This window comes from Peromyscus eremicus, chromosome 3 (assembly GCF_949786415.1).
Source record: "Peromyscus eremicus chromosome 3, PerEre_H2_v1, whole genome shotgun sequence".
NCBI classification, from domain to species: domain Eukaryota; kingdom Metazoa; phylum Chordata; class Mammalia; order Rodentia; family Cricetidae; genus Peromyscus; species Peromyscus eremicus.
Window position 1 is genome coordinate 62,675,736 of NC_081418.1, and position 25,758 is coordinate 62,701,493.

A 25,758-nucleotide genomic window follows, 5' to 3' on the forward strand; every position below is an offset into this window, starting at 1 on the left:
GCCTCAAACTCACTGAGATTCACCTGCCTCTGCCTCCCAAGTGCTGGGATTTAAAGGCGTGCGCCACCACCGCCCAGCTTATTCTACTGAATCTAAGGGACAAAGTTCTAAAAATTAAGAATCTCCAGATCTGTAAGTCCTACTCCTGATTGAGAGGAGTGACTTTACAAGTACCGTACAGAACCTCCCAGAATAACCAACCCATGGCATTAGTTGCAACTGAATGCCTTGAATTTGTGGTCAATCAAATATTTGAGAAATCAAACCAAGTTCTTTCCAAATAGCAAATCGTAGATGGATGTGTCAGACACATTTGCTATGAAACACTTGTACCCACTCTTAAATCCCTACTGACTTAAGAAATGGCTTCACCTTTTCCCCCACGGCTAAATTTAACGCTCTATTGCCAACCCAGCTTCCATCCAAATATGCAAAGGGGTGTTCAGTTTTATAAACTTCTTTTCACCTAACAGAAGACTTGGAGTTTGTCATGATGCCAAGTCAGAGATTTTCAAACCAATATCACGCATGAGACAAGTGTAGCAGACACGAGATGAAATTTCTTATCATGGCAGTCGCAAGACGTGAGGCGCACAGTGACCTTTGGGGCTGTGACTCCACTCCTCACTCCTAGGGTTCGGGACGACTGACTGGAGTGCCACACAGATCTGGAAAAAGAGAGTCATAATGAGTAAATCCCAGGTCACTGAGTCGTTTTTTTTTCTCCACAGAAGGCCCACACGGGTGGCAGCATATTTCAAAGCAAGTGTAAGGACACAGAAAAGTAGAAAGGAACACATATCCCGAGCCCAGCTTCCAGAATGAGTGACAGGCCAACCCAACTGTTCTCACATCATCTTCCAGTCTTTTCGGACCAAGCACCTCTGGAGGTCCCCCCAGAGGCAGGACCATTTAAGGGAGATATAAGCAGGGTGTTTCACAGTGAGAATGGGCGAGGATGCTGGCCCGGAACTCGGGAGGCACTAGCGTTTTGATTCACACCGCTTTAGTCATGTAACTTATTTGAAACGTACTAGCCTTTGAGAGTAAAGATCGTTTATGTGTTAGAATCTAAGTTTCCCCTCTCGGGTTGAGAAGCCAGATAAAATTGAAGATACTTGTCCACTTAAATGTCGGCTGGCCCATTTCTAGATACTTGCTATCTTACATCATGAGTTCTGTTAAGATGTTTCTAAAGTGTTGTGATTGGATATTAGCACAGAGTGATTAATACAGAACACATTTCTGTTTCCACTTAGGCCCTTACATCTCCAGGGCACCAGTGTAGCCATTCACTTACAAACCACAGCCCCATGTCCTCTACCTTGGACGGATACAGTTGTATTTTGAGTCCCAGTCTATATCATATTATACCATGGTTTTAGTCATTTTGATTTCACAATATCGAAGTAACCCTCAGGAGGTGCCGGTGTTTTAGGCCACAGAAGATGCCATTGGAAAAACCTAGCAAAGTTACTTTTCTTTTTTCTTTTGTCTATGAAAAAAGACACGTGAGGAATAAACCTGCCCCCCCCCCGCCTTATACCATGAGCAGACTGTGCTCAGTGACCTTCCTTCCTCCCAACTCAACTCAGTGGCACCCACAGAACCAGGCAACGCCCTCCCTCACTGAGATCTTCCCCACTCACTGGTGACACCAGTGTTTATGAGAATCTCCCTGCTGTGGCACTTCATAATTCAAACATGGCCGCCCTGTGACATGGACAGGTCTTCTCCATCATTCCCCATTTATGTCTGTCACCTCATGGGTGAATGACTGAGCCTTGACACACTGAAGAGTCAGACTGTGTCCTCATCTGCTCTGCTCCAGAGAAAGGGAGATGATCTAAACATAGCAGGAAAGAGCAGAACTCCTGTTTACGGTGTGTACGTTAGATAAGGACAGTAAGATTGCAGCCAATCTCTCCTTCTGGAAACATCTATTTTCTAAATAATTACATCTCTCCCTGTGAGCGACAGACGGGCGTTTCCTAGTTCTCAGGATGGCGTCTTGCATGTGGTGTACTCCCCCACTCCCACATACACACACACGTACATATAGGACACAGCCCTGAGACACGGTTCGCATTGCTGAGAGAAGAAAGGCCACAGCAAAGCTGCTGTCTAACACAAGACATGCTGAATCTCTGAAATACAGCTGGTGCCCTGCTCTGGTGGAAAGGACACTGCACTGTGCTGTAAATGACACCGTAGGGCACCAGGAATTTTTCTATGATGTGAAAGTGTCACCTTTCTTCGTGGGTATCTGAAGCCATCCCATGTGCTGAACCACAGCACCCCTTTGTTACTCTTGCATTCACGAGAATTGATTTGCAAATTTGCTTTTCTTGAGACAGAGCTCATGTAGCCCAGGTTAGCTCTGTGGTGTGGTGTGGTGTGTGTGTATGTATGTGTGTGTGTGTACATGTGACACAATCCCTGTGTGTATGTTGGAGGTCAGGCAATTATACATTAACTAATAACTGCTCCATGAGTATACATTACTTACAAGATGCTATCTTGAGAATGGGGGTAATACTCACCTACTGCTTTTAGGGAGACAAATAATTATTTAGCGCATAGATACCTCTAGAACTAGAGATTTGGCTGGTGGCTTGGCATTTGTATCACTGGACGTTGTTTGAACTGTTTTCGGCAATAATTTATGTCAGTCTGAAAAAGCAGTCTACCTTGCTCTCACAGTGCTTCAGTTGCAGGGCCAAGGGTGCTCAATCTCTGTTAAACACTAAGTTGTCACAGCTTTTGGCTTGGGTATAAGCTGCTGTATCTATCCATCACAAGCTTCATGAAGAAGCCCAGCCTGAAAGAGCTCTATCCACCACGCCACCGCCGCCGGAGCAGAGCAGTCACCTCCAGCTCTGCACAGGCCAGCTGCTGGCAGGGAAGGGTTGAAAAGCAATCACATGCAGTCGTCTGGTGTTCTCTTTCACATTAGCAGCCCTACATGTCTCTTAGGTTTATCTCCACACTTATATTTTCATTTTTATTTCCAATTACACCTATATAGAAAATGAAGAGAAGGTGCTAACATTACTGACTGTGTCAAATTGCTGAACCTGGGAGCAGTCTTCCCCCCCAAGACTCTTATTTCAGGGGCAGGGACTCCCAGAGACAGTGGCTGACACCCTCTTAGGTCTTTCTGGAATGCCTAGGTGTTCACGTAGTCATTTCTGGTGTCCATCATAGGTGACAATGGCTGGTTCAGCTATTTACAAGGAAAATTAGCAAAAAGATTTCAAACCCTGCTCATCATATGTATACTAAAAGCTAACATACACCTAACACAACCAAACTGATTGAAAAACCTCAGCAAGCCTTTCTTTGGGAAGTATGACCATGAACTTGTGTGAATGTCACAATTCTGTGATTACAGAACAATATAAAACATCTCAGGCTACCAAACAATCCTCTCTCTATCATTTTACTGCATTTTTCTACAGGCTTCCACTGGAATGGAATTTTAAATAGAAAGCGACCTTATTGTCTGCTCAGAGTGAGAAAACTTAAACTGTCTTGTTAGTGAGTATGTGGCCCTCTTATCTAGAAACTTCTAATGACACCAACGTATAGCTACAAGCACACAGTAATATTCCTTTAATATTATTCCTGAGCACCACATTTGATATATTGGTGACATGTACATACTCTTTATGAATACCTGCTGAATTTAACCTCAAGTTTTTGCTTACTGGGCACTACACTGGGTTAAACCATTGTCTTCATATAAACTCATTCATTTTCTTCCTAGGACATCTGAGAAGCTCTGCTCGACAGACCCACTCTGTCCTTATCTCTGTATAAACGTGTCAAAATGAGAGCAGACTGAGGAGGGGCTAGCCATCATAGGCTTCACCTTGGTATACAGTAGATAACATTCTGCTCATTTATTTTCCTAGTTTCTAAGTGGGCATACATATGTCTGAAATATGAAGCAAGTATTATTTAAACATGTTGAGACAGAAAAAAAACTTTTTAAGATGTAGATACACAGGGGAATGAACCTGGAAAAAATATTAAACATATCCCCCAACCCAGACAAGCAAAAACATTTAATGCTTTTTCTTTCAAAATAAAAACCCCACATTCTGTTGTTAGAACAAATACTTAAGCTATAAAATATACCTAAGCACATCCCTTCCTGGGCCAGGATAGAAAAACCGAACATCTATGACTAAAATTAAAGTCAATAGCTTTGGGGTCACTCAGCTCTTAACAACTAAAGTCTGAATTCTTTGAAAAACCAGAGGAGGAAAGTCAGCAGGGAAGGCTCCTGCCTGGGTTTTGGTAGCTCTGTTTTTTTGGCACAGGGGTCCTGTCCCTAGAAGCCTAGGTTCGAGCTGAGCCCGGCTGGCAGGGAGGCAGCCTGCCTAGGCTGTGCAAGGAGGAGTGAGAGCGGGTGAGCAGCGAGGCTGGGAGCACATGTTACATCAGACACAGTACCTGATTTTTCACTGCACAGCATGTCAGCTAGATGGTGTGCCTCCTGGGCGATAAGTGCGAATATCTCATCCTCATACTTTTCAATGATGGCTTCGCACTGCAGAAACACAATAGCAACACGTGTGAGCAGAGGCACATGGGCAGGGAGGGCCCCTTAGTAGCACAGACTTAGCGACATTTTAGTAGCGGAACACAGGAAAGCATGTAACCAAGGAAGTCCATTTTCCTTGGCACCTTTGGTTTGATACATCATTGCACAAGAGTAACCCTCCTCCAGAAAGGCTAATTGTATCATTTTCCTGAGACTTAACTAAATGATTACCCTGTTGGAAGACCTCAGAAGAGGAAGAGGAGGAGGAGAAGGAAGAAGGAAGAAGGAAGGAAAATGGCTGGCTATGTTTCTTTCTATTTCTGAAGTCTGGAGTGCAGTAGACAAGAAGCAACCAAGAGCTTTCCTTTCCCACTTCCTTCAACATTTTAAAGACCACATCTGGCAATGGTTAAGCCAGCTTTCTTACGATTTAACAGAATAATCCACTTTGTGGTTTGAAAATTGGAAACAACTGAGGCTCCTCAGCCATCACAACAACGGCACCTCCCAGCTTAGCTGCAGAGCACTTGCCATCACTTGGGAAGTTTCTCTGTCCATCCTTTAGGAATCTAGCTCAAATCCTGGGTCTGCTCTCCAAAGCAAATAAAAAATAAAAATAAAACAAGCGGACACTTCAGGCAGGAGGAAGCACAAATTTGCCATGGGATCTGAAAGTGTTAAATTCTGCCTGGAGTGTGTCTCTCCCATCAAGAACTACCAGGCTACCTTTTTTTTTTTTTTTTTTTTTGGAACTGTGAGTTACTGATGGCCATTCACTGGAGACTTGTAAACCATCTCTGAGTTCATTAAACAAGACTCTAAGAATTTTAAATGGCATTTAAAAATATTTAAATTCCACTATAATGTGTTTATTTAAAACCTGTGAAAGACAAACACACTCACATCACCATCCAAGTTCCATGGGGCTTTTAGCCCTGAATTATTGCCCTCACTTTTTAATTAAAATGAAATCTCCAAATGTCAGCTCCAGCCCCATGTTGGGGCTGCAGCACGCCTGACATTTTGGCCACTGTGTGAACTTAATGCATTTTTTAAACAGGCCTGCCCATCACTGTGTGATTCCACAGCATTAAGTAAGGGGAAATACGTTGCAATGTCTTTTGCCAGGCACACCCTAGGAAGCCAGAGGCCAACTTTTCGGTAAAATCAACTTTATACTGAAGGAAATGTGGGATTGTGCTCTTGACCCCAAGCATTGGTGTAGCCTAGCCTGAGCTACAAAACTTGAATTCACCGAAGGAAAACACTCCTTGAGAAGCCTGTGGGGGTTGGAGAGAGGATCTTGGGGCTACCATTCCAACATTTAGCTATAAATATTTGAAAACGACTCTTGGCCTCCCTTCGGTTTTCAGCCTAGAAACCACAAACCCTGCACTTCCTTAGGTGGAAACCCAGTCCCTTAGAAACAAGACAGGCTGAAGTCACCCCACACCAGCAGAATGTCCTGATAAACAATGTGCACCAGGACAGGGCACCTCCATAAAACTCCCTTTAATCTCCAAACTAATCAGTGGAGGAGGCCACGATCCCCGAGATGTGTCACAAGCCAAGTCACTAAGTGTTCAGTTAAGACTTAAACAGTGGCCAGCACAGGACACTAGGGCATGTGAATGTGCCTGACTGTCCACTGCTCATCAACAGCTCAAGAGTAGTCACAAGCAGAAAAAAGGAGATCCCAACAGGCTCTTAGAAGGGAGGCTTACCGCGAATTTCAAAGGTTTGAAGGCATCAGAATAAAAGAAGAACTTTTTATATTCTTTGTATATTTTGTCTCCCTTTCTCGGAGCGTATCTCCTAAAATACTTCTGCTTGGTCACTGGGTCGTCCTCCAGCTGGTAATCGTTCATTCGCATACACACTTTATCCAAAAGGTCGACGAGGAACGCCTCGGACTGGGCCAGGGGAACCTACAAGAAGAACAGAACCAGCCAGGACACTTGCCTACGCACACGCGAGTCCAGAGGATACGTGGAAGGACGGCTTCTCAACGGAAGCAGCTGCACCGTTCTTTATGTAGTTTAGCGCGAGCTTAAATTCTAGCGAGAAAACAACATGCTTGACAGTGGACAGTAAGAAACTGAACAATCTAGAAACTGTACTTATAGATGTCATTTAAAAAAGTTGTTGAGTAGAGGCTGAAGCACAGAAAATGGGAGGAAAATGGGGGCGTCGAGAGCGCATCAGTTCTGTGCGGAAGCCACGCTTCTGCCCATCCCAAGTCGCGCTGCCCCCTCGCCTTCCAGGCATCTCGCAGCGGCTGTGCCGGGTCTATGCGTGGTGGTCGTAGATAGCGGGACCCGGGACGCCCCTCACAGGCCTCGGTTTGCTCTGGGAACAGCTGGCGCGCGTCCCGGGCGCCCCTCTCCCTCCGGGACCTGCCGGGGCGCGCCGGGCTCCGTGCCACCACCTCCGCCCCAGGCGCGGGTCAAAGAGCACCCCGCGTCCTTGGAAACCAAGACAAAACCTCGTGCGGCGTCTAGACGGGTCAAGGTGCAGGAGGCCTGGTCCCCGCGGCTCCTTCCGGAAGGGGCGTGGAGCCGCCAAGGGCGCCCGGCCGGGCCCGCGGCTTTGCGCGCTTTCTCGCTCTCCACCCTCTGCTGATCAAAGAAGGAAGTTTGCATGACAACCGCGCTGAAAGGGGCTGCATGACAAATGAACTCGGTTTCTGCAATGTTGATATATCCAGCCCCCTTTGTCCCCTTTCACACGCAGTGTGAACCCTTCCGGTGCCAAGGACTGCGCGACATTCACAGGCGCGCTCAGGGCGCACAAAGGGTCCCGGCGCTTCCCCGCCATCTGGCCGCAAAGCCGATTCGCAATTAACATGAAAGCGCGGACGGCGTGGCCCGCAAACAACACCCCCAGGTCGCCGCTGCCCCCAGCGTCCACCAGGAACCGACCCTGGGAGTGCGCTTTACGCGGAGCGCAGGAACGGCGCGCTAGGAGCGCGCACGGTCACAACCCCGCACCTGCTGCGGCCCAGGTGAACCTCAGGCCGCCAGGAACTCTCAAGGTTCTGACTTCGCAAGAGCAATTAACTAAATACGTCTGCGAACTAAAATGAGCACACTCTGCAGCAGGTGTCAGGTTCTTTCCTCCAAATTCACCAAATTTATATATACATATATATTTTATATATAAATGTATATACAGTGAAAAAATGAAAATTCTTCAAGGGCACTTTCAATCACAACTGGCATTTTATTTATGCTTTTCAAACTTTGTAAGTTGCAAAAAGGGAAATCACAGGTTTACTCACTCATCTAAAAACCGAGTAACTGGTGGACACTTCGGTAAACTTGGCGTGCCGGGGGGGGATGGGGGGGGCGGAAGGGCGCTGGAGGGGGCGGCATTGGGAAAGGCTAGGGATCGCAAAGGCAAATTCTTACGTTAATGACTCAAAGCGGGCCTTTAACATGATGATGGCCAGTGCTTTCAAGGGTACCAGTGTGCTGAGCGGCTTTCCTTAACTGATACACATAAATGGCAGTTTCTGGTTGTCCACAAAGGATTTCAAGTCACAGCGAAGGGTGGGATCGTTTATTAAAAACAAAAACAAAAACAAAAACAAAAAACTAATAGCAACCAGGAAATTCACTCTCTCCTTCCCTCCCCCATCAGAAAAGCAAACAGACTATGCGTGGGGGTGGGGCAGGGCCTGGGGTAGGAGGGCCCAGGGTGCGGAAGAGGGCCCTGGGAAACGCAGTCCTGTTACCAGGCCAAGAACCTCCTCACACACTAAGCGTTTCTAGTCGCTTCCCTAGAAACTGTTCTGTTTTTCTTCCCCTTTCAAATTGACCTAGTACTCTGAGCTGTATGCAGAAGATTGCTAAGCCCTGTAAGTCTGGGACAAAACCATGAAAGCCTTCTTTCTACACGTTACTTTTGAAAGCTTTTACTTTTGCATATTTTTCCTGGGTTGCACTTTTTGAAAGCAGCTCCTCCACTTTAAAACCATCAGTGGGCTCAACAGCGAGTTGTTTTTAAAGTATAACCTTACACCTTTGGATATGGAGGCAGCGTGCCCCACTTTAACACAAATAGGTGTGTGTGTGTGTGTGTGTGTGTGTGTGTGTGTGAATTTCTACTGATTTTTGTTGTTGTTGTTTAAAGTCTGAAGATTGACAGCTTTTGAATGGCGTTAGCTAGCTAGCCCTTTGCAGGAGTCTTTAAAACCAGACGCAGTTGCTGGCTGAAGGCTTACACGATACTATAAGCTCCTCCGGAAATTCAGGCAAGAGAGCCCTCCCAACATGAGGGTGCTGAGGTCATTTTACGGAAGAGTCTTCAAAATTTGATCTTAAAATCCCTGAGCACCGGATATTGGAAAAATATTTTTAAAAGATGTTTCTCACCACAGCTCTTTATACATGTATTAAAATCTACATTAATATGATTCCACTCAGCTGAACCACCTTTAGTAAATTTAAAGACTGTTCACAGAATAATTGATCTCACCCCCAAATTGTTCCAATTCTAAGAATGCATTAGTACTGAGACAAGTGGAATAAGAACCAAGTCTTTCTTTGTACACAGTGAAGGTTTTGAATGGAACTTGTCAATAAAGCGACTCCCTTTGTGATCTTCCAGGAACCTCGCCTCCGCCATGCAAGGACTGTCTCAGAGATACTGGCCTCATTAAAATATGAATGGAAAGGGCCGCTGTCGCCACCGCTGTGGCAGTGGAGAACCCGGTCAGGCTTCTCCAGCAGTTCTCTTGCTGTTTTATGCGGACTCCTATAGCATGTTAGAAATGTAAAAGTGATCCAGTATCCTTTCCTCTCTATCCTTGGGAACCTCAATCAAAGTAAACCTGACATCTCCCAATTTTGCAGCCCTCCTTCACCTCTAAATCACATGTGGCATACGCAGTATCCAACCCCCACCCTACCACCTTAGGCTTCTCCTAACCACTGGCTTGTGAAGTGGACAGGGGAAAGGGCTTGAGAGGTACCAGACCACAACTTTGAAAAGTAGCCTAAAGTTCTGGCTGGGGTTTCTCCAGGAGTCTGCAGCGAGGGAGTTCGTTACAGACTACTATGACTACACTTTAATAACAGCCAATTACAGCATGCTCCATGTTTTTTCATTACTGTGTCTCTGTTAATCTTGTAGCAAATTTCTTGCTTGATAGCTATCACAACCAGGCAGGAATACAATTATGTCACAGCACAATGGACGTGGAGACGTTAGCTGTGATGCGTCCCCTCTCTGCCATCACAGCCTGACAGTTGCCAATAAACTTCATTCATCTTCGTGGCTGTTTTGTAGTTTTCCTTCAGACATGAAGGTGCACTTAACCTGCTTAGTGGCTGATAATTTCTTGTTGTTGCAAAGATTTTCCTTTCCTGAGGGTTGGTTAATGTAGCAATTCTAAGTGCTTTATAGCAGACATGGATCCTGTTTAACTGCCAACTTTCCTTCTTTAGAGAATGGACTGACCACTGATACTAGCTAAAAGTCAATCTTTAGATGCAAAAAGTTACCACTCCTCACCTTAGGCTTGGATTCAGAAACTCTTGTAGGCTGATGAGACATATAATTAGCTTTTATGTTAATTGTATGACACTCCTTCATATAATATGCAAATTGGTCGGCTGTTTGGTTTTATTAGACAACATGATTACAAATCTGTAGGAATTCATTTTGATAAGAAATAATAAAAGTTGATGGATTCCCAGTTTTATATATATATATGCAGGGGGATCACATCCAAACTCAACTAATAAGAGAGATTTTTTTTCTAGTAGCCTGTATTTAAAGAGCAGCTGGAACATCACAAATTCTCAACACTGGTGTTTCAAGATTTCACAAACTTCCTGTCTGTACAGGTGGGTCTGTGGGCTGCACAGGCCCTGCAACCACTATAGTATCCTCGCCTTCAAGAAATGTATTCCTTACCATCTGAACGATGGAAACAAGTCATTCTGATTTGAAAGGCTATTTTTGCAAGTTTTTCTGTCCTTACCATTAGCGTACGAGGGTACCGATCAGTAGCATGTATTCTCAAGGAGTTGAAAATTTGTAGCAAAATGAGAACCCTGTGATTTAGGGGAATTTTCCCCCCTAGACTCCAATCACATTTTTTATTCTGGAGGTTATCTTCAACTTCACAGTGACAGAAGAGAATAAAAAAGAATCATACCGTGGGTCAGGATTAATGATCACTGAATTTGGGAGGGGGGTCATGTAACTCAACTTCTAAAGTTAAAAAAAAAAAGTATCTTTCTCTCATTATTAAATATTAAATCTCCACTGCTATTAGGTTTCTCATTAAAAAATACTCTGCAAGTTTTTTTAAACCTATTAAATTTTGAATGTATTAGGTAAAATGAAAAGCACAGCAACCCATAAAAAACCGGCCATTTTCAAACTTCTGTGAAGTCCTGTAAGCAAAGTCTCAGGTACAGTGTCACCAAGCATCTGGATTTGTTCTGTACTTAGCATGGTGCTGGGATTCTGCTGCTTCAAAATTCCCCAGTAGGAGAAAGCCAGAGTGCCACCAGTGTGGCTGCAGACCAGAGCAGGACAAGATTTTGTTTATTTAAGGCTGAGGAAAGCTCGAGGCCAGCCTGATCTACATAGTAAGTTTCTGGGTAGCCTGGACTATAGTGCTCTGTCTCAAAAGATCAAAATTTAAATAAGAATAAAAATAATTTGTTTATTCATTCACCAAATAATTACTGAGCCTTATCTACACTGCAGACAAATGCATTTGTCAAGTATAAACTTTAAAAAAAATATTATTTTTTATTTTATGTGTATGGGTATATACATGTCTGTGTACCACATGTGTAGCCACAAAGGGCAAAAATTTAAGCTGCTACATGGGTCCTGGAAAATGAATGGAGGAATCCTTTGAAAAAGCAGCCAGTGCTCTTGACTGCTGAGCCATCCCTCCAGCCCCAAATACAGATCTTCTTAAAGACTCTTCATGATTCTGAATTAACACTGAAATAATTTTATTTACCTAGAATATGTTCTCAGCGGACATCAGCTGGTAGTAGTGTGGCCCCATCTACGGTATGGCTGTCAGAAATTGCCTAAGCACTGTTGCTGCCTGTGTCCCGGCAGCCGCGCCCAAATGACCAGAGACTTATTATTAATTGTAAATGCTCGGTTAATAGCTCAGGCTTGTTACTAGCTAACTCTTACATTTTAAATTAGCCCATATTTCTTATCTATGCTCTGCCATGTGGCTTGGCACCTTTTCTCAGTATGGTAAGTTCATCTCTTTCTTTCCTCTCGACCTGATTCCTCCTCTTCTTCTTTGCCCTCTCTTTTTGTCTGCAAGTCCCGCCTAACCTCTACCTGTCCAGCTATTGGCCAGTCAGCTTCTTTATTAACCCAATTACAGTGACATATATTCACACAGTATAAAGGAATATTCTGCACCTTCCAACCCTTCCTTGTCTTTCAGTGTCTTGTTACTGCAAATCACTCTGTGGCTGCCCAGCTGTCTGCTGAGCCAGCTCTGCCAGACGTGGTCCACTGTAGAAAGCGGGCAGAGGTATACCTGGGAGTCTACTCTGGCATTGTTCAGCTTGGTCTTTTTGCGTGCCATGGGCATATGGCAAGGAGGTGGTGAGATTGCCTGGTGAAGCCTGGGACATCTAAGAGGAGGAAGGTCTGGGACTTGAGTGATGGATTAAGATGTGTTGTCTTCACAGAGGGAAAGCACATGTACATCTATGTCCACATCCATAGACATGCTCACACACACACACACACACACACACACACACACACACACACACATAGATTATGCCTCTTAGCTGACAAGAATCCTGAAGGCACTGTGTGGCTGGCTTCTGGGTGGGGCTAGTGACAACTGTGAGCAGAATGACTATTGGGTTCCCAACCGTCTGCTCATGAGACTGCTGGAGTCTCTCTCATATAGAGTCCCTGATCAGCTGGCCTCCACATGCCTATCCTCCTCTCAAGCCCGAAGTTCACAGGGCTCTATCATATCCTAAGAACAAGCCTGTGTTCTGTGAGTGAGTGGCTAACTCCCAGCCTCCAGCTGAGCCTGAGGACACCCAGGGGTGTTGGCACAGGGCCTTTTTCACGTTCTTTGTCCTGTGTTCCTGTGCTGTTCATCTCCCTGTCTCCCTGGAGACAGCAGGTCTTTGGCATGAACCCTGATCCCCTTCACATGATAGGAATCTTGGTAGGCAAAGACTGAGCAACTGCCCTAGGCCACCCACACAAAAATCCTGCCTCTCAGCAGGCTATCTTCACAACTAAAGGCAGAAGGTAGAGGGAGAAGAGGACTCAGATTGGGCTAAATCAAAACCTTTCTACAGCACAGTGGACCCAGCCTCTCTGCAAAGGCCAGCCTTGTGTCCTCATTCCGGGAGGTCACAAAGAGGAAGCTCACTTCTCTCCCTCCCCTCCTCCCTCCCTCCCTCCCATCTATCTATCTATCTATCTATCTATCTATCTATCTATCTATCTTTATTTCTTAAAATCTGCCTGTATAGCCTGGCTACCTCAGCCTTCCAAGTGTTTCCATTACAGTTCTATGCACCATGCCTGTCTGAGACAGCTTTCTTTAAAATCGTTTGTTAATACTAACAGTAACACTTCCATTTTATTTCTTTTTAAAAATCCAAAAGAGCTGGATGGTGGTGGCGCAGGCCTTTAATCCCAGCACTTGGGAGGCAGAGTCAGGCGGATCTCTGTGAGTTCGAGACCAGCCTGGTCTACAGTGTGAGATCCAGGACAGGCACCAAAACTACACAGAGAAACCCTGTTTCGAAAAACAAACAAACAAACAAACAAAAAAAAAATCAAAAGAATCAAAAGGGTGAAAAACAAGGAAAACAAGGTTAACACCTACACCAGACCTGAGGTGTAGGGGCACTTCTAAAATTCTCTGTGACCTGGTTGAAACAACTGTGACCTCTACCAAAATCATGGCTATGTGTGAGTTCCCCTGCTCAGCCCACAGAGACTCAGGAGAGTCTCTCTCAGGAGGATGACCTGGCAGTTAGTTCCCTCTGCCCTGACAGCACCCCTGCACTGTTGTGGAACTTTGTTGTCTGGACACGGTCCAGTGTCCTTGAGTTCTGTTTCTCAACCAACCTCAGCAGCACCTGTTTCTTGTCATGTCCCCATTAAAGGGCAGAGTGGGGCACAGGTAAAGGCTGGATGGTATTCTCCCAAATTCATACCTCCAGGACCTTAGAACATGACACATCCATAGACAGGAACTTTGATGAGGGAATCAAGGTTAAGTAATATATTTGGGGGTGGCATTTCTCCACTACATATGTATGTTTCCTTACAAGAGGAGGAGATTGGAGCCAGTTGTGGTGGCATACACCTTTAATCTCAGGCACTCAGTAGGCAGAGACAGGCAGTTCTTTATGAGTTCGAGGGCAGCCTGGGCTATACTGTGAGTTCCAGGCCACCCAAGGCTACATGGTGAGACCCTGTCTCAAAAAATAGAATAAGAAGCCGGGCGGTGGTGGCACACGCCTTTAATCCCAGCACTCGGGAGGCAGAGCCAGGCGGATCTCTGTGAGTTCGAGGCCAGCCTGGGCTACCAAGTGAGTTCCAGGAGAGGCGCAAAGCTACACAGAGAAACCCTGTCTCGAAAAATCAAAAAAAAAAAAAAAATAGAATAAGATAAAGAAGAGGAGATTTGAACACAGATACACAGAGGGATGACACAGAGAGAAGATAGCATCCATAACCAGAAGGACTACAGAGGGGCTAGCCCTGTGGCACCCTCAACTCTGACTTCAGGAAAACTGACTCGTGTATTATCCATGGGACTTTGTTATGGGAACCTAGCTAACACACATGGATCCTAAAGGCCCAGCTCCCACCTTCTGACTACAGTCCAGGCCCAGCACACTGAACGTCCCCAAGGGTTAGGTGATAGTGGGCTGCAGAAACTCCAAATGCAGAGACAGCTAGCTATCCAGGCCAAGTCCTAGGAAGGCACTACTTGCCTTATGAAGCTCTGCCCATTGAAATCCTCAGTGTAGCCTAGTGGGGAAGGGGCCCTTGGGTTTGGGACTAGCATAAATATAAGAATCTAGTCAGGCTATAATTACCCAACTGTGGATAAGGCTGCCTGCTGTGGAATAATCCTTCTGTACACTGTGAACATGTATTACTCTTATTGGTTATTAAAAAGCTCACAGGCTGGTAGCCAAGCAGGAAGTATAGGTAGGACAGCCAGACACAGAGGACTCTGGGAGGAGGAAGGGTGGAGTCAGAGGAGTCACCAGGAACTGCAGAGGGAGCAGGACATGCTGGAAGACTGGTAAAGTCATGAGCCACATGGCAGAATGCAGATTAATAGAAATAGGTTAATTTAAGTTGTAAGAGCTAGTTAGTAATAAGCCTGAGCTATCAGCCCAGTATTTACAATTAATATCAGTCTCTGTGTGGTAATTTGGAAGTGGCTCCCAGGACAGGAAAACTCTGCCTACAACTACCAGTGACCTTTGGTCTCCCAGCATCCTTTTCTGTCAACAGGGCCATAGCAACACTATTTTGTGTATCTGATAAAGCATTTGACTAGTCAGGCAACAAAGGCAGAGTCTTGATAGTCTCTTCTGATGGGGCAGACTGTTTTAGAATTTACACACTTCAATGACACAAATTTCATGAGAGTGGGGTACCTCTGTACTCTTCACAGATAAATGAGGGGGAGGGGATGCCATTCCCTGCATCCTAACAAGCATAGCAGTGGGTGAGCTCTGGTCAGCACACAGCCACCCCTGTGCCCCAAAGCTCTCACTGGAACTGTCTTCTCCCTCTCCAGCTTCTCAGGATGTGAAAGCTTGTGGGATGGGTGGCAATCATTGGTTCTTAAGCATGGCTTGGGACCAGCACCAGCACTAGCACCAGCTTTCCCTGAGGCTCCCAGGCACATCAGTCTGTCAGAGCAGAAGGCTGGGAGAGGTTCTCACTGTGATGTCTTAAAAATATTGCATTATGTGTATGTGCGGGTTTTCATGTGTGTATGCATACAGACATGGGTACCTACAGATGACAGAAGAGGGAAGTGGATGCTCTGAAACTGGAGCTGCCTGCTGAACTTGGTGCTGGGAGCCAAACTCTGGTCTCTGGAGGAACAACTCTTACCTACTGAGCACCCAGTCCCTAATGTGACTTTAATTTTTTTTTTCATATGATGTACCCAGAAAGAGCAGGCCAGCAGAGCCTGGAGGGAGGGCCATTTAGGTCCAAGACCAAGAGTTCCTGAATCCAAGCCTGTCTTTGGGACACATGGAGAAAGATGTCTCAGTTTTGAGAACCAAATCATCCAGAGCAGCCCACATGGAGTACCAGAAACCCTGCTATTTCTCATGAGTTTGACTCAGGTGAGCCACCACAGCATCGGTGAGGTGATCAAAATCAAGAACAAACCTCTGAACCTGTAAGCCAGCCCCAACTAAATGTTTTCCTTTATGAGAGTAGCAATGGCCATGGTGTCTCTTCACAGCAATAGAAACCCCAACTAAGACAGACATGGAGGGAAAAATCCATTTGAAACTTTAGCATCTTATACTTGTAAGTATAAGGTTCCACCCTCCCTCCCACACAGAAGCAGTGAACCAGACACTCCTGTCATTTCACAGTCTGCAAAGGTAGTAGCAGAGTACTTCGTAAAGATTCACAGCTCACGGGTTGATGGGATGGCTCAGTGGGTAAAGGGCCTTGTCACTAAGCCTAACGACCTGAGTTCAATCCCCAGGACCCACAGCATGGAAGGAGAAAACGGAGTCCTTTAACCTCCTCATGTGTGCTATGACATGTGTGTGCTGAGACATAGACAGACAGACAGACAGACAGACACATACACAACACAAACGAAAAAACAAACAAACAAAACTATGACACTCCTCCCCCACCCCCCACCCCGTGCCTCAAATAATCCATAGCTCATTACCCAGTACCTTGATTTGGACATTTTTTTTTAGGGTGATGATAACATTTTAAAATTATCAATTACATTACTCTGAATGTTCTTGTGCATGTGGTATTTTTTCCTCTTGGGTTCTCTTCTCAGGGAATATTGCTAGCTGTAGATACCAGGACAGGGGCATCAGTCTTACATGCATTTCCACACGTGTTGTCTTGAATGCTGTCTTTCTGGGTAGAGGCATGAAAAGGAACTTGGCTAACAGATATCAGTAGAGCAAACATAAACCAAAACAGTGAGCAGGTCCTTCCCGAAGAAACAGCCACCAGCAGGTCACTGACTGGGACTCTCTGATTTTCCACCTTTGCTGACTCCCATTAATCAAGCTGAGAAGGAGGAGGGAAGGGAAGAGGAAAGGAAGGCTGGAGGTAGAGAGAGAAAGAGACAGAGAGAGAATTGGGTGTTTATTCCTGTACTGGCTGGGTGGTGGCATGGCCTCCCTGAAGACCTGTCTCAGCATCTCTGGGAAGTGGCCCTCGTTACTTTCTTTGTCATCACATAACTTGTTACCATGTTTATTTGGATGTCCAAATAAACCATTGTCCCAGAAAAACAGAAGTTTCACTTTAGTGGTTTATTTCAGGTAATAGATGTGAAACCATTGTCTCTACTCAAACAGTGTGTTTTCTGCACTACTTCAGGCTAGCAACCCCAGGAGATAACACTGGCTGTCTTTGTGCTGGTTGGTGTTTTGACAATTTGACACAAACCGAGACATATCTGGAAAGAGGGAGTTTTAACTAAGGAATTGCCTCCATAAGATTGGCCAGTAGGCAAGTCTGTGGGGGCATTTTATTGATTAATGATTGATGTGGAAGGGCCCAGCCCATTGCGGGTAGTGACACCCTTGGGCAGTTGGTCCTGGGGGGCATAAGAAAATAAACTGAGCAAGCCAAGACGAACAAGCCAGTAAGCAACATTCATCTATGGTTTCTGCTTCAGTTCCTGCCCTGACTTCCTTCAATGATGAACGATGATGTGTAACTGTGAGCTGGGATAAATCCTTTCCTCCTCACATTGCTTTTGGTCATGGTATTTTATCACAGCAATAGAAACCTAAGACATTCTTATTTTTTTAACATTGCTTTTGGACAAATACAATCTCCCTGCCAGCTCATACTCCAGGTAACTTACTCCAGGTGAGAGAATTCTGGGTTGCAGGTGGAATCATGCCTGTCAAGGCCAAGTGCACTGGATAAATCTCCACCAGGAGCTCTTTGCTACGGATGATGGAGACAAAGATCAGCAGCACATTCCTACTGACAAGACCAAACTTCTTCCCATGCAGGGACCAAAGAATGATGGGGAAAATGTAGTCTGGATAGAGAGTCAGTCCAAATGAGCCTGAAGGTCTCACCTGGTCCCTATGTCCTGAGCAGGACAGGCATGATGTCAGACAGGAGTCATGGCAGTGAATGAATCACATGCAGAGCATGTGGCCTTGAGGGTGGCCTTCTCCACTGCAGCGTCCTGGAGCAGACTGCTTATGGACAGTCCTGAGCTAAGAGTAGTTTTTTGCATTTATAAAGTGTGGAAAGATCACATGGTGCCGTGGAAGAGGTACTTTTCAATGGGAGAGCACGCAAAGCTTGCATTTCAGTGTCTAAAAGTTCTTTTTCTGTGGTACTAGGGATTAAACCCAGGGTATCACATATGCTAGGCAAGAGTTCTAACACTGAGGTACATCTCCAGTCCACTTAAGTACAGTTATATTCACTCACATACTGCCCAAAGCTAAGAGGTGCAGTGGGGTGTGTCTTGGAGCTGCTGACACCATCAGTCTTTACAGGTAATGCTACATACACTCTGTTCCTCTTCAGGTGACTTCACACTCTGCACCTCAACATGGCCCCGCCCCAGGTATAACACAGTCTTGTCCCGTGTATGATGTCATCTTATCTTCCTGATGCATTCTCCTCTCTCCTCTGGTACCAGACAGCAACGCTTTCCTGGGAAACACACCTGCAGCTCCACATCTATGGAACATACACACACAAGTACCTGAGAACACCAAGTTGCTAAGGAACGGCTAAGGAATTTCTAAGGAATCGCTTGCATCAGGCCAGAGGCATAGGCTTGTGTACACCTGGAGGATTTAAAGTCACTACATGTGTCATGGACCAAGAAACCAGAATCATGTTACTGGTCACTCACTCCACTTGGTGGACCCTTGAGACCCTCAGTAGGTTCTTCCCTTGTTGAAGTCCCCTAACTGTCCTGGGGGTGTGATGGGAGGCCAACGGGACCAGGTGCCTCTGAAGGTCTCCATCTTAACTGTTCATCTTTCTTCACAGAGGGGAAACAGCTTCTGCAGACAGGTTTCTTGCCCATGGTCACAGGCCTAGTTTACATACCAAAGGCAGAAAATAAACCAGGTCAACTAGATGCCAAAGGCCCTGAGCATCAGAGGCCACACTGGAGAGCACCTCTTTAGATTTTGGGGGAGGGCACCAGGTACCTCTGTGGAGTATGGAGTGCTCCCTGTGAGCACCTACACTGCCCTGCATCCTCCCGGGGCTACTCGAACAGCAAGCCAGTCCCAGCCATCCCTGGGCACTTGTCCTATGGTCACAGCTCTAGAACAGCATTCTGGACTTATTCTTCCTCCAAAACAATTGGTGCACTTGCTTCCTGCAAACAGGCAGACTCAAAGCCAGAGCACATCTATTCCAGCTGCAAATGTGCCAGGGCATGGTGGTGCCCATTGTGCCACACAGCTCCTTTTGTCCCGGGGGAGACACAGGCAATCCTTTAAACATTTCCCCATTATCCTCCATTCTCCACCCAATTTGTGGATCCACACGATTCTTATTCAGTGGATAAGGAGCAATTAACAGGACGAGGGATTTATTAAGGATAAGTCATGCCAGACGGTTTTGACAGCTTGTTTTGAGTGTGACAGAATTACCAAATCCAACGTTAGATGCATTATGTATTTAGACTTTAGCACGGTGTCTAATGCCAAGCTTGTGGAAGCATTCCTGCCAAATGGCAGCAGACAGTCATGTACCAGAGACAGACTCAAAGGTCAGAGATAAAGGACACATGACATGCAGCCACATACCCAGACAAGTCGGGAACGGTGGAGAAGGGAGTGGCATTTCATGGAGCCATCAAGGTCAATGTTAAAGTCTGCTCCCCATAGGAGCATCATCCAGAGGAAGAGAGAGGTTGTGCCGCTGACCAGCAGGGATGGTGGCAAGTCACAGCCACAGCCCTCATGAGACAATGCTCACCCCAGAGCACTACAGGAAAGTCTGAGCAGCCATGGGGCTGGGTTCATTTCCACCCACCTCCCATCCAAGAATACCTTGTAAGAAGGTACAATGGGAGGTTAGCCCACTCAGCCCTGTGGAACCAGTGTAGCACCGGGGTCATCTACCTCTTTCCACCTGGTGGTGGAGTTGTGTCCATGAAGCACATATTCAGGTCTTGACGTTTACACCCATGTGCACTTGGCTGGGAAAGGGTCTCACAAGCATGGTTATGCTGAGGTCCTGTGTTAGGATGGGTTCTGAAGGCAGCGTGATGGGTGCCAGAGTGGAGACACATGGACACACAAGGCCAGGGCTATGTGACCACAGGGATGGACCTAGGTGAGGACCCTGCTGAGTAGGGGCTGGAAGATGCTGGGCTAGACTTCCGTTCCCTCTGAGTCCTCAAGACCGCTCCCTTTCACCCCCTAGCTCTAATCGTCTGGTCCCTGATCTGTGAGAGGTAGGTGCTGCTTATCTTATTTCCCTTTGCTGTGCAACCCTGGAGGACAGACAGACTACTATGCAGAGTCCCACATACCTCCTCCACAAGGTACAAGGCACTGAAAAGCCACACCTTCCCAGATTATGATGGAGAAGGGGCTTCGCCTTTCTAGGGCCCCAGAGAAGATTTAGGTCAGCAACACTGAGCCCCGGCATCCATTCACACATGCAGGGCTCAATCTCAGCTTTGGTTTGTATTTAAAAATGAGTGGCACGCATCGCCAGCATTTGGCTAGTTAACCCTAATTCTTTGCTAAGCTACGATAATCTTTCATTCTCTCTCGCTGTTTTGTGCCTGCTGATCATTATTATTTTTATCTGTTCAGGAGTATTGAATCATCTGTCTTCTCCTCCTCCCTGAGGGCAGCAGAGCATCTAGTCTTTCTAGTAGTAATGCCAGGTTTTGTTTCTTAACCAGAGTCTTTGGTTAATGAGGACATTGGGTCTCCACTGTATCGCACACACTGTTACCAGTTCTTATGCTCAGGCTAGCTGGTCAGATCCCAGGAACTTAGCATGTGGGTGGATGTGCAGAGGACGGTGGGTCGCCCTAAGGTCCTTCTCAGACCTACCCTGTGATGGCAGGGCTCACTATAAAGGCTCCACTGCACCTTGCCCATGAGTTGGCAGCTCCAATCTCACAGGCGGCTCTCTCATTACACCGGGCATCACCAGCTACATCCTCACAGTGCAGACTCGTGGCAGCAAGTGATACAGCTGACTTGTGGGCCCCTCTCTTTCTCCATAACTTTCTGTTGCTTTCCTAAACTTCCCAACGGAGCTGGAGAGGTGGCTCAGTGGTTATGAGCACTGGCTGCTCTTGCAGGGGACCTGGTTTGATTCCCAGCACCTACATAGCTGTTCACAGCCATCTCTAACTCTAGCTCCAGAAGACCTGATGCCCTCTTCTGGTCTCTTGGGATACCAGGGACACACATAGTGCACAGACATACACACAGCTAAAACACCCACACACGTAAAATAAAAAATAAAACATTAAAACCCCGGCTTCACAACACAGTAGAAGTAGCCAGTCCCAAAGGACCTTCTGAAATCGATGAAGAAGTAACAGAGCCATGTCAACCACGTCTTCCTTCACTGATTTATCTGACAGAGCTAGGGGTGCGCTATGGACAAAATGTTGAGGTGCTGAAAGTATAAAAATTCACCTTAGCAGGGCTGAGAGCTGGCTCAGCAGTTAAGAACATTTCTGGCTTTTCTAGAGGACCCAAGTGTGATGCCCAACATCTACATGGGGTGACTTACACGTTATTCCAGCCCCAGGAGACCCAAAAGCCTCTCCCAGCCTCTAGGAGCACCCACACACATGACATACACTAACACAGACACACATACACATCTACACTTTTAAATAGGCTTCAGGCACAATGTTGAATGTTGGTAGAATGTTTACCCAGCACATACGAAGCCCGTGTTCAATCCCTAGCACCACATAAACCAAGCATGATGGTGCACACCTCTAATCTCAGCATTCGAGGTGGAGGTAGTGGGATGAGAAACTCAAGCTTGAAGGCCACTTGGGCTACAGGAGATGCTGTCTCAAAAAACAAAACAAACAAATAAAAAATGCAGTAGGCAAATAAGTAGAAATTTAAAAAAAAAACATAAAAATGTTCACAACATGAGAAGAAACGTGCAATTCCTCTGCCACCCCTAGAAACTTATCTTTTAAAGGTGACAGACACTGACTGGCTGGAGAGATGGCTCGGCAGTTAAGAGCACTCACTGGCTGCTCTTCCAGAGGATCCTGGTTTGATTCCCAGTACCCACATGGTAGATTACAGCCATCTGTAACTCCAGTCCTAGGGGATCCTCTTCTGCCCGCCCCCCAACCCCGAGTACTATATACACAAGTATCGCACAGACATACATGCAAGCAAAACACCCACAAAGTCAATAAATATAATTTTTTAAGGTAACAGACACAATAGCTTTCCAGGTCAACTGGGGAGCCAGGCTTATTTAGGAAATAGTGCTAGCACAGAGAACTTGTGTTCACCAGGGGAGAGAGAGAGAGCATGGTACACTGTTAAAAGATATGTTCAACACAGACGCTAAGAGAAGCATAGAAAAGAAGCAGGAACCATGGGAAGAAAACTCAGAAAAGCATTTGCATGACAAAGGCAGGCTCCAAAGGCGCTGTGAAAGGGGAGGAGTCTGTGAGGAGGCGCCCAGCCCCGCATGCATGCATGCATCACAGCCCTGGAAGCATGCTGCGGCAGTGACTCACAGAGGCGCTGTCCCGCAGATGCTTTCAAAGTAATAAAGTGTAAACGATAATCTGATAGAGAAATGGGAAAAGCTACAAATAAACAAGCAGACGAAGGAACTCCAGACAAAAGAGACTGCTCACTGCCAGACTGGGAAGGGAAATTAAAACAGGAGTTGAAATGGCTTTTTTTTTTTTTGGGCTCGGAACATGTCACCAAAGAGAGGACAAGTGGTATTTTCCACAATGGGCAAAGTAAAACTAAGTGGATTCTTTCCTACATTGCCAGTGGATTACAAAATGGTGAGGCTTTGAGGAGGTTATCCAGCGACTTGGATGAAAGTTACAAGTGTATAACCTGCATGGTTTGGCCCCAAACCACTGAAGACTCTGGAATCTATTGTATAGAAATCAGGTGAACAAGGCTGGGGGTGAACTGGCAGCAAAGTGCTTGCTACCAAGTGCAAGGTAGTGGACCATCTCAAACCTGATAAAATCCTGGAGCTTTGCTGTAATTGCCTTGTGTGGTAAAAATCTGGAGAGAACCAGAATGCACACCTGCAAGGGAAGGATCTGAGTTACTGAGGTGCATTTTACAGACGCCTCCAGATCTCCACTCACTGCATGGAAGGTGGCCTGTCTCACGGCCTCTGTCACCACATCCCACACTGTGACACTCGCCAAGCTATGGGCCTTACAGCTTGCCTCGCTCTCTCTTGGATATCAAAAGTCCAAGGTCAAGGTTTGGATGGTTCTATTCCTAGTGACGGAGCTGTGTCCACAAATGACAGTGTCAGCTCTGGGGTGTCTTCTTATGAGGTCAGGGTTCCACCTAAGACTCCTTTAGCTCTTCCCTTTACAGAACCTGCCTCTAAATACAGTCACAAAGGTAGAGAGAGCTTTGTCTTACGAATTTGGGGTGACACAGTTGGGCCTATCCCAAGAGGAAAGTATGCATGCTTAACAATAAATTTATATAACATTTCTACATTCTTCAGTGGATATATATATGATCTTACTACAGTTAAAAATGACCAAAGCTAAGAAACACTGAACATCTGCCTGCATGTATGTATGTGCTTGAGACCTGAGACAGCCGGAAAGGTGCTGATATCTGAGAGGGTGGATGGACTAGGGTGGGGTGGAGATGATACACAGAACTCTTCCATGTACAGTTGGCTCCCCTCGTTAACAGAGGAATTCTCCAAGACCCTAACCAGAGGCCCCCAAACCACAGATAACGTCAGAATCTGTTTTTTCCTCCATGCACATGCGTATGAAGAAGTTTAGGTCGGGTGAGACGGCTCAATGTACAAAAGCGGTGGCTGCCAAACCAGACGACCTGAGTTCACTCCCCAAGCCCCACATGGCGGAAGAGAGAACCAGCTCCTAGAAGTTGTCCTCTGGTCTCTGTACACACACACACACGCACACGCACACGCACACGCACACGCACACGCACACGCACGTAATAACAATAACCTTTTAAAAGTTTAATCTGCTTATCGTGATTATGAATCAACAGATGAAAACGCACACGCTCCCGTTCCGTAAGCTCCCTATAGCAAATCACCAAATTGAGGAAGGCAAAGAGTGATCAGAAGGGGGTGCTGTGTCACACCTGGGATCCCACCTACTTGGGGAAGTGAGGTTGGAGGACTGAAAACTCAAGGCCAGCCTTGGCTACACAAGGAGGTATCTCTAAAAACAAAATGACCTTGATGGAATGGCTCACATCATCTCTACATTCAAGAGGTTGAGGTAGAGGACTGGGTTTCACAGTGGGTTCAAGGCTAGATCGGGCTACAAAGCACGATCCCACTGCAAAAAACAAAACAAGGGGTAGAGGGTGAAGAGTAAGCAGCGACTAGGTACACTCTGCTCACAGAAACTTCAAAAACTATAGAATTTAAAAGACTGCTTTTAAGATAATTCCTCAAAAAAAAAAAAAAAAAAAGATAATTCCTCATAATTTTGACCTGAAAGAGATATCTTAGTTAGGGCTTCCATTGCTGTGGTCAAACTCTATGACCAACATCAACTTGGGGAGGAAATGGTTTACTTCATCTTGCAGCTTGTAGTCCACCATCCAGGGAAGTCAGGGAAGGAACCTGGAGGCAGGAATTGATGATGCAGAGGTCATGGAGCAACACAGCTCAAGGCTTGTTCCTTGTGGCTTGCTCAGACTGCTTCTTTATAGAACCCAGGGCCACTAGGTCAGGGGTGACCCCACCTGCAGTGGGCTCTCTTTTTTTTTTTTTTTTTTTTTTCGAGACAGGGTTTCTCTGTGTAGCTTTGCGCCTTTCCAGGAGCTCACTTGGTAGCCCAGGCTGGCCTCGAACTCACAGAGATCCGCCTGGCTCTGCCTCCCGAGTGCTGGGATTAAAGGCGTGCGCCACCACTGCCCGGCTTTTTTTTTTTTTTTTTTGCAGTGGGCTCTCTTACATCAATCATCAACAAAGAAAAGGCTCCACAGGCTTGCCCCCGGACCAATTTGGAAACAGCATCTTCTCAATTGAGCTTCCTTTTCCCCAAATGACTCTAGCTTGTGTCAAGTTGACATGAACCTAGCCAGTATAATATACTAAACAGTCAAATAATTTAGATCCAGTCAAAATGATTTGCTAAGTATCTTTGAAAATGAAAACGTTAAATAAACCTTACCAAAAAAAGAAGCAGAATACTTAAAAAAAAGAAAGACAGACAGAAAGAAAATGAAAACGTTTTAAGTTTTCCTCAAATTATAAACCCTAGGCACAAGGTTTTGTCTTTACAATATGTCATGAAACACTTCTTCCTGAATTATTTTCTGGAATTTTCTCCCTATTACTTTTGGACCTCAGTATGACAGCAGGAAACTAAAACTTTGTAATTGAAAGTGTGGATAAGGGGGGACTGTTCCATCTGCAGTTAATACCATAATGTACTAGTGTAATTTTAAAATGTCATTTTGTTTTGTTTTTAATTAATATTTTTTTAAAATTTTCTTTGTGGAAAAATGCCTCAGGGGTGAGGGGTGGATATGGAGAGACTGGGAGGTGAGCAGGATTGGGATACATGATGTGAAATTCCCAAAGAAGCAATAAAAAACTATGTTAAAAATATCAATGAAGAAACACTTGAAAATACAAAGTAGAGCTAACTTTAACCCAGTGATGGGAGGCGAGGCAGGTGAATCCCTGAGTTTGAGGCAAGCCTGGTCTACAGAAAATGTTCCTGGACATCCAGGGCTATATGGAGAAACACTGTC

At 45.8% G+C, this 25,758-nt stretch overlaps 1 protein-coding gene across 1 annotated transcript in view; it reads right to left on the reverse strand.

The window, feature by feature from the left end:
- Positions 1 to 630: 630 nt before the first annotated feature.
- Cnpy1 (canopy FGF signaling regulator 1) overlaps positions 631 to 25,758 on the reverse strand; it is a 35,942-nt gene continuing 10,814 nt past the window's right edge. The window contains exons 2-4 of the mRNA XM_059256651.1: positions 6,277 to 6,480; positions 4,462 to 4,558; positions 631 to 668 (exon numbers count right to left, since the gene is read on the reverse strand). Of these exons, the coding sequence (XP_059112634.1) occupies positions 631 to 668; positions 4,462 to 4,558; positions 6,277 to 6,480 (339 nt within the window). The remainder of the gene's footprint in view (positions 669 to 4,461; positions 4,559 to 6,276; positions 6,481 to 25,758) is intronic.